General features: G+C 39.8%; 1 protein-coding gene across 1 annotated transcript; it reads left to right on the top strand.

Annotated features, from left to right (window-relative positions):
* The first annotated feature begins 390 nt into the window (after positions 1 to 390).
* On the top strand, positions 391 to 1555 carry LOC124868909. Its single transcript, XM_047366549.1, has 2 exons — positions 391 to 694; positions 853 to 1555. The coding sequence occupies exons 1-2, from the start codon at positions 480 to 482 to the stop codon at positions 1538 to 1540; spliced, it is 903 nt and encodes a 300-aa protein (XP_047222505.1). The 5' UTR covers positions 391 to 479; the 3' UTR covers positions 1541 to 1555.
* Positions 1556 to 9555: the final 8000 nt, after the last annotated feature.

Raw genomic sequence — 9555 nt, 5'->3', positions numbered from 1 at the left:
GAGAAAGATGTTACAACAAAGACAGCAAAACAATGAGAAAACTAATGATGATGAAACTTCTGTGTCTACGCAGGGAATACCGTTAGTTGAACCAGGTGACTGGGTCCTGATAAAAAGCATAAAGAAGAAGCATTGGCATTCACCTAAGTGGGAAGGGCCCTATCAGGTGTTGTTGACTACTGGAACTGCGATTAAGATTGCAGAAAGGAACTCATGGATCCATCTAACACATTGTAAAAGAATAATAGAACATGACTAAAATAAATTTCTCAATAGCAGTGTTTACCCTAACTATCATTGTTTGTGTTGTAGTAATAGCATTGTGGTATCTGTTGTAGCATTGTAGCTCTTCATCTGACCTTCAGAGGTAGTCCGGCTACAAAGGGGGCTGCAATTATAGTTTGCAGTTGTCTCAAACCGGTGAAGATTGTCCACAGCTCTGCTACAGGTTTTTAGGAAGGGCTCCAATCTACAGAAAGATGTTCACCCCTACACACAAAAAGATATTGATAATAGGGAGCATCATCTCAATCATAGTTGTAAGTGCCCTGTTAATATGGGAAAGAAATCACAAAATGCAAAAAAGAAGAGCAGGGTACTATAATCCTAATCGATCCAAAATCCAACATGAAATATTAAAAAACCCCTGTAATACTACAGATGGGGATAGCAGTAGAACAAAAGAACTGTATTTCTGCTATCAAACTAACAGAACAGACTGTGTTCACTTTTGATCGAAACTTGCAAATAGGGGGCTATGGGGCAAACAGCTGGGATGGATATGACTGGTATCTAGATTGTAGTGGTATGAAACAATCAGGATGACCCTACTTACATAGACAGCATAGGAATACCAAGAGGGGTCCCTGATGAATATAAATTAGCAGATCAAGTGGCAGCAGGCTTTGAATCCACCATATGTTGGTGGTGTACAATCAATAAAAATGTAGACAGAATCAACTACATCCATTATAATGTGCAGAGATTAGGAAACAAAACTGAAGAAGGTTTCTCCGCTATCCATGAACAACTGTCAGCTACCTCACTTATGGCTTTCCAAAATAGAATTGCCGTTGACATGCTCTTAGCTGAGAAAGGAGGTGTTTGTTCTATATTTGGTGGTCAGTGTTGCACTTTTATACCAAATAACACCGCAGCTGATGGAAGCCTGACTAAAGCGTTGGAAGGCCTTAGATCACTCAACGACAAAATGAAAGACCATTCTGGAGTTGACACCTCAATGTGGGATGGTTTTGGGGAAATGTTTGGAAAATATAAACAACTAGTGTTTTCAATATTAATGTCTATTGCTCTGTTTGCAGCTATTCTCACCTTATGTGGATGTTGTTGTATTCCTTGTATAAGAGCCTTGTGTTCTCGAATAATCACCTCTGCTATACAACCAGTTAAAACAGAGCTCTCAGAGATGTATGCCCTTATAAGACCAGACGAGGACTCAGATGAAGACCCTGATGAGACAAGCAACGAAGAGACGTCCCTGCATTTTCCAGACTTTTATCCAGACCCTGATGGTTATTAGGGAGGTCCTCTGAGTGTAACTTTTTATGCATTGCAATGATTTCATGACTGAAAATCTGAAAAGAAGTAGTCACTGAATGATGTTTAAAATTGATTTAATGCTAAACTGAATAAACAGGAGGGAAATGTTAGATAAATGTACATACATTATTCAGTTTTCATTCTACATTACTTATTTACTATCTAGATGTGCTGTTTATATTACTGATTGAGAATGGTTGTTATCTCCTTATGCATAGAGGAATATGATGTTGCAACATGAGCACAGGATGTGAAAACAGTCTGTTCTCACATAAAGATAAACTCCCTCAGCAGTTGAAACTTCATGTAACTAGGGCGTTCCTTATCCAATAAAAGCATGAAGAGCGGAGACTGTCTTCAGAGAGTGTTTGGAGGATTGTAACTGAGACAGTCTCCGGGACACTCTCCTTGCAAGTTAAAACAAACTAACTTCTCTGTGTCTTTCTTTGTGCAGATGTTGTAATGAGTGTTGGGGTTTAAACCTAACAGGCCGCCACTACAGAGCACTGTTTGCTAAAACCAGCCGCCACAGAGACAGTTTCTTCCCCCAGGCTGTTTCTCTCTTGAACTTTCAATAGAGTACAAAACAATAGCATACAGATGTTGCAAATGCACCTTTTTATTATTACATATGTGTATATTGTACATTGTAAATATGTATATTCTGTAATACAAAAACAAAACCAAAGAGCAAAGTGTACCGGAGTCAAATTCCTTGTTTGTATTGTGGAAATATATTATGTGTGTGCATCATTACTATGTTCAAAACCAGTGTGGGAAATAAAATGTATAACATGTGTTAGTATAAGACATTGTGTGGCCTGCAGAAGTATTTCTCTCAGGGTATGGTGAAAGTGGAAAATTACTGAGAATTGCATGTGTGTGAAAATTAGAGATAGTACAACTGACTGAGTTACTCCCTGCTTATATCAGTAGATACGGGATGCAGCTGTGGGACAATACCTGTCTAAATATGGTAAGCCGGAAAAGTGTATACGTGACTATGTGTAGAAAATATTGTAAACAAGGGCGCTGCCCATTTTCGTGTGTGTTTTAATAAAAGAAATGAGCCCAGTGAAGAAGAGACAACAAGAGAGCAGAAGAAGTCTCGGTGTGTCCTGCCCACATGAGCTCTCTTCCCCTGGGCCCAGGTATTTAAATTGAATACAACGGTGTCTGAGTGTGATTTATTCTAATGTGTTGTGAATTCCTCTAGGTTACGGTGAATAAACGAACGCGCAGAAGGCCCCGGTAAAGGGGAACTTCAACAGTATGTACGAACTTGGCAATAAAGCTGATTCTGATTGTGATTCTGATATAAATGTGCTGTATGGCTATGAACTTTACCAAATAAAGCAACAACATTGTGTTATTCCTAGAGTCAGAAAGCCTCTGTTCATAATTTCTGCTCTCCGAAATTTCAGACTTCCAGTTAAAGATTAGCTGTTGAACTCAGCAGCTTTTCAAGAATCCGGTTGACATTCATGCAGAAGCAGCTAAAACTGGCAGGTTTGAAAAAAAAAAGTTCATTATATAGGCCATTCCCTCAGCTTTTGTGTTGGAAACAGTAGGAATGAAGGGGGGGGAACACAATGGGAGCGACTTTATAAAACATTGCCTCTACTGTCAGTAAAGAGCAGATAAAAAAATCAAGAAAAAAATAATGCTCTCCTTACTTGCCGATCTCTTAGTCAATGTCACATAAAGTGTGTGATCAGCCTAGTGTTAAATGAAATGAAACCGAATTTATGCGGTGAGCAGCAAGGCGGCGAGCCACCAGAGACATCTGAAGGGCTTCACCCTCCCCTCCTCCTCCCATAAACCCCCATCCCCCATTCTCGTCTCCCCCCAAAACTAAAATGATTATAGTTATATAAGTTTTCCTCCCACTCCCTCAGCCCTCTCAGCCATCAGCAGGGGTGTTGTCATGGCAACAACCGCCCCTCCTCTGAACGTCAGTGTCGGTAGCTGGAGGATGAAGCTGCATGCAGCACCTGTCTCTCTCGGAGTCTCTCAGAGGGCAGCTTTGACATGCGTTTGGAGCTGCTGCGCGGGCAAACAATCTTCTCATGACTGTTCTGACTCGCTCCAGCTACTCTTCTTCAACCATCCTCGCCATCAGACACCTAGGGATCAACTGATCGAGCTCTTCCACATGTAAGCATGGGACCATCTGCCTTTTTTTGCATCATTTGTTAACAATGATGAATCCCAGTTAGGCAGAAGCGATTATAAAGAGACGTGATGTACGTTTAGAGGGAGGGTTATTACAAATTAGGCAGGGTTGCTTTATACAGCCATGTGCATTTTAAGGTTCATCTCTGCTCTTTCTTTTTTTGCCCTCCTCATCCATCCTCTGACCTGTCCTCCTCCTCCTTCTACCTTCCCCATCCCTTGTGCTCTGCCAGCCGTTATGTCCTGGTTGTTCGTGGACTGGTTCGTGCCACTCTACCTGCTGGTGTCGATTCTGGTGCTGGCAGGCTTCGGAGCATGCCTGTACTTCCTCGAGCCCGGTCTGCAGGACGCCCACAAATGGAGCAACAAAACAATCCGGCATCACCCGCTGGTGGCCAGCGTGAACTGCAGAGATGACGATAGCAATGCCCTAATCTGATGGAGAGGGTAGCAGAGGACGCGTCCAGACAGGGGCGCAGACAGGACACCACAGCGACAGGGAGGGGGGGCAACACCTTGACATCTAAAAGAGGAGGAGGATGAGAAAGATTTATCATTCCAACATTTCTTTGCTCTCTGTGGATTTTCCCAACAGGGATCAAGGAATGTGAGCCAGATACGCTCATGCAGGACTTACAGAAGGAAATTACAAACATGTTGCCCTTTAGTGTTTTAGTAAGTCTAGTGCCATCTTATATACTTGTGCCAACTTTTGCATACATTTTGTAATTTGACAATCACTTTACATCTGACACAAAGTTAACTTTGATTGTGCTTTTATTCATAGTGAAGTGAATGACGTAAGTCTGCTGCAACTGGGGGAGGTTTTTTTCTTTTTGTTATCCTCTCCCTGTTGAAATGCATGTGGATAGTTAGTTCTGCTGTGCCAAATTGGTGCAACGCTTCTTAAAGTAACCTGCTGTGAATAAATACAAGAGATTCCTTCAATGTGCCAAGAAAATCACGGATGGACCAACAATGCAAAAAAATTGCTTTTGTTAGTTCATTATGTTTTGATTTTGACAGGATCATAAGGAAACGGTGTAACAACCTTTTTTGCCTTCTTTGTTCATAGAAAATAAAATGTTTTAATCCCTTTGGAATCCAGGATTCTTTGAGTTTGATTTGAGCAATACTGGTGAAGCGTTGCATTGCTGTGGAAAAAGTATTTACAGATGACAGATGTCCACTATTTTTGCTTTATCACACATAAGTGTTTTAGATCATCAAACTGATTTTGAGTAATCAGTAATTGCCTCTCCTTGTTAAATTATGAATTAATTGTGAATAAACAAATTTTTTGGACAAGTGAGTTCAATTTCACCAGCCACACTTTAATACCAGACCTGTAGAATCAATAATACTTAAAAAAAAAAAAAACGGCCTGACAACAGGAAGTAGGCTAAAACCAACACCTCATGCTCCAATGTTAAGAAATTTAAGAACAGAAAAGAAACAAATGTATTGACATCGATCAGTCTTACAAAGTCATTTTTAAGGCTTTGGGACAAAAGCAAACCACAGTGAGAGCCAACTTCCACAAATGGAGAAAATATGAAAGCGTGGGGAACTTTCCCATAAGTGGCTAGTCTGCTACAATTACTCCAAGAGCACGTTGATAATTCAACCAGGAGGTCACAGAAAAACCCAGAACAACATCTAAAGCACTGCAGGTCTTACTGGCCTCAGTCAGTGTTCATAATTCAGTGGTAAGAAAGAGACAGTTCCCAGGTCAAAACTGCTGCTGACCAAAGAGAACACATATTTGTCAAAGAATATTTTTGAAAGTTGCCACTTACTCCTCCACAGTCAAAACTCCCCACTATGATCGTTACAATGTCCTGACAGTGTTACTCTAACATTGTAGTTTCCATGAATCAAGGGAACCTACATTGCTGAAACAGTGCATCCTTGCAATGTTTAATGTGCCGACAACAACACTCCAAAGTCTCACCTGGTCAGTCGCTACAAAATAACATGCTGGCCTGGCCCAGACTTTAGCAACTGCTTATTGGGGAGGTAACCCAGGGTCAAGAGGTATTAATGAACCCCAAGTATTTTTCTTTATAGCAAAAGGATTTTATTTGTTTAAAAAAAAAAAACTTATATCAGGTTTAAATAGTTTGGTTTTCATGCTAGCTCCATAGCTCCATCTTTTTTGGTGTATTTCAGTGACTGCTTTACATTGCCACAGACAGGCCTATTGTACCATTTTGGCTCATTTCTTGATTGATGAAGACATTTCTGGAAATGAGGCTCTGTTTGTTAATGACTTTTTAGGAAATACCAAAAAAAAAAGAAAATTTTTGGAAAAACTACACTTTCACTTGTACAAGGCCTAAAAATGTTGAAGTCGCATGTGTGCCTAACTATCACAAATGTAATTTGTATGTTTAAAAGAAACTTATGTGGGTAGGGTACCAGAACTGGTTCCCGTCGAGGGCCCCATGACCTAAACCTAATCACTGGTAACATTCATTATGACAACAATCCTGCAAACGATCTCTCAATGACCAGGTCACACGAACTTGTATTGTTAACAATCAACAGGTATTGGTCTGTTTCCTGTAACAGACCAATACCTGTTGATTGTTAACAATACAAGTTTTGGTTTTAAAACTTTAAAACTAAATTTTGTTATTACACCGTTGCTTCGGTTTAAAGCCCATTTAGTGAAATGTATGGAGCATAGAGTAACTGTCATATACACAGAACTGTGTGCAGGTTTGTGTGTGTGTCTCCTACCTCCTCTCATTACAGGGTGTGACCAGCAGGTGGGTCCTCACAGCTTGGACTCATCAAGGCCATTCAGGAGGATCTGAACCTTCAGAGGCACATAAAGACAGTAACAAGGTCGGCCTTCTATCACCTAAAGAACATCTCCAGGATTAAAAGACTAATGTCTCAGCAGGACCTTGAAAAACTAATTCATGCGTTCATCTTTAGTAGAATTGATTACAGCAACGGTGTCTTCACAGGTCTGTCTAAAAAGTCGATCAGACAGCTGCAGTTGATCCAGAATGCTGCTGCCCGCGTCCTCACTAGAACTAAGAAAGTGGAGCACATCACCCCGGTTCTAAAGTCCCTACACTGGCTCCCTGTAGATCAGAGAGTAGAGTTTAAAATGCTTCTGTTAGTCTATAAACAGAAGCACTGTGGCTCAGTAGGAAGAGTAGTTGTCTTGCAATCAGAAGGTTGTGGGTTCAATTCCAGCTTCCTCCTGCCATATGTTGATGTGTCCCTGGGCAAGGCACTTAACCTCAAGTTGCCTACTGGTGTATGAATGTGTGAGCATTAGTGAGTGCAATTGGGTGAATGTGGCCCTAGTGTAAAGCTCTTTGAGCGGTCTGTATGACTGGAAAAGCACTATATAAGTTCAGTCCATTTACCATTTGTGTCACTGCAATAAGCAGAGGGACAAAACTGGGGTGCTTATTCTATAGGCTTGCTAAGTCTGTGACATTGTGATATAACTGTAATAATCAGTAGAAATTCTAATTATAGTATTTCTGTTTAATTTAAACCAATTGGACCATGCTAAACGTTTCTGTTTTCATTTTTGTAGTAATTCAGTAAAACTAGTATTTTTACTTAAACCTATCTAGTAAGAAACTTACCATCCTATGCCTAAGTTATAGATGTTAATGAGCTGTATGCAGTTTCGTCAGTGAGAGAATTAATCTCTTGAATGAGCCAACATCTTTGCCTCCTATCAAAACCCCTCAGAGTTATGGTGTGATCTTGTGCAAAGACCTGAAAAGACCAAAGGGCTTGTTGCTCTCTGTGCTCAAACAACTCCTTGCTCACACTTCTGTCTTTATGCTTGAGTGGGTTTCTGAATGCAAGTCTGCATTGTGACCAGACAGGCCGTACTCAGACTTCACGGTGTCCAGGGGACCAAATCTAACAGGACACCAGAGTAGGAGTGGAACAGTGAGGGCTTAGAGGAGAAAAATGGCGAGAATGGCACTTGTGTGCCCACTGCTTCCTACTTCTCTGCTCATTGTCTTGAACTCTCAGGCTTGTTTACTCTCTCAAATTGATGGCAACAGAGAAAGAGCATCAGACATCAGGTTTGCTTTTTTACCCTAAATATCAAAATGTTGTGTCTTACCATGCTGCAGCAAAAAGCAGTCACTTACTGTAATGCTGCTTGCATATTTTCTACCCTGTAGCGTTGCAGTTGTAAGAGCTTGTTTCATAAAATGCTAATATGCTCTCAGATGGAAGCAAATAATGTTTAACTGTTTTCTCGTGCTTTAGTTATTTACTAAACGGTGGGAATTTATTAACAAATGTCACATCAATCTTTAACACAAGTAAAAGATAAATTTTATTATATTTTTATATTTGTAAAATCTATTTCTGATATCTATACATTAATCTATGTTTTGAATGACTTGATATTTTGTATCAGTTTGTATTTGTTTTCATAACATTGCCACTTACATTTAAATTTAATAAAACCATTCTTTGTAATTCCTCTGTGTTTGCAGGTTGTAATAGCAGAAACTGCCTATAGAAATTGGACTTTGGATTTGGAAGTACAACTAAATTTAGTTCCTCGCAAAAGGATTTATCCCACTTTGTTTTTATGTTTTGTCCCCCTATTGAACATTTGGGAAGTGGAAGGAAAATAAGGCATGGTTTCCAGTATTTTACACATTAAAATCTGAAAAGCATTATAAAGCCTCCCTAAGTCATTGCTTTGTAGAGCCACCTTCCCCTACAATTACAGCTGCAAGTATTTTGGGGTATGTAGCTACCAGCTTTGCACATAAAAAGACTGAATTGTTTGCTCATTATTCTTGTAAAATAGCTGGTTTAGTCAGATTGGAGTGTCTATGAACATCAATAAGTCTTGCCACCAATTCTAAATTAAATTTAGGCCTGGACTTTGACTGGGCAAACTATTATGCTTAGATCTAAAAACTCTGTTGTCACTCTGGCTAATTAGGGTTGGTGTCCTCTTGGAAGGTGAACCTGCCCCCCGGTCTCAAGTATTTTGCAACCTCTAACAGGTTTTTTTTCAGGATTTTCCAGTATTGAGCTCCATCCATGCAACAGAAAAGCATTCCCACAGCATTCAGTAATTAGTATTCTGCCACATGCAGCTTTTTGCAAAAAGACCTAAAAGCTACATGTGGCAGAAATGTTTTTTTTGTTGTTGTTTTTTTTTACCTGACCCTTCTTTAATCCTCTCTATAGCTTTCTCCCTGACCTGTCTGCTGTGTTATTTGGTCTTGCTGTAATGTTCTCAAACTAACCTGTAAGTCCTTCACAGAACACCTGGATTTATACTAGGTGAGTTTATTGCAAAAAGATGGGCGGACGGACAGATGATTTTTTTATAAAGCAATGAGTTTCTTCTCAACATTAGACCCTTTAGGTAAGATACTGATAGGCCTGTAACTGCAAAATGTGAGGGATCTTTTCTGCCCTGTCAGTTTTCCCAGTTGGTTACCGATTATTTTAGATTTCCCCTTTGACTTCTCTATAATGGTCAAGAAAAAAATATGCTTTGGCTTTTCTTATATTTTAATCACTTTGTTTGTTTTGTAAACAACTTCTAGCACTTGCTGATTTAGTTGTGATTGCATTTTTTAAAGCAAGACCCCTCTCTTTCATTACATTTAGAGTTTTAGTATTTGTCATGATTTTGTGGTGTTTGGTTGCAGGTTGTGGGTTTTTCCTCTTATGTTTCTGACAGTTGAGTTCTGGAACCTGCTTCTGTTTATTGTTTTAGAGAGGGGTGCTATGTCTTGGTTTCTTCTGATTGTTGTATTCTGTTCATATTGCTTTCTGGATTATGTTCTGTTA

This window comes from Girardinichthys multiradiatus, chromosome 5 (assembly GCF_021462225.1).
Source record: "Girardinichthys multiradiatus isolate DD_20200921_A chromosome 5, DD_fGirMul_XY1, whole genome shotgun sequence".
In the NCBI taxonomy this organism is placed as follows: Eukaryota; Metazoa; Chordata; class Actinopteri; order Cyprinodontiformes; family Goodeidae; genus Girardinichthys; species Girardinichthys multiradiatus.
Note: the sequence above shows the minus strand (reverse complement) of the source record. Positions and strands in the feature narration are given on the sequence as shown.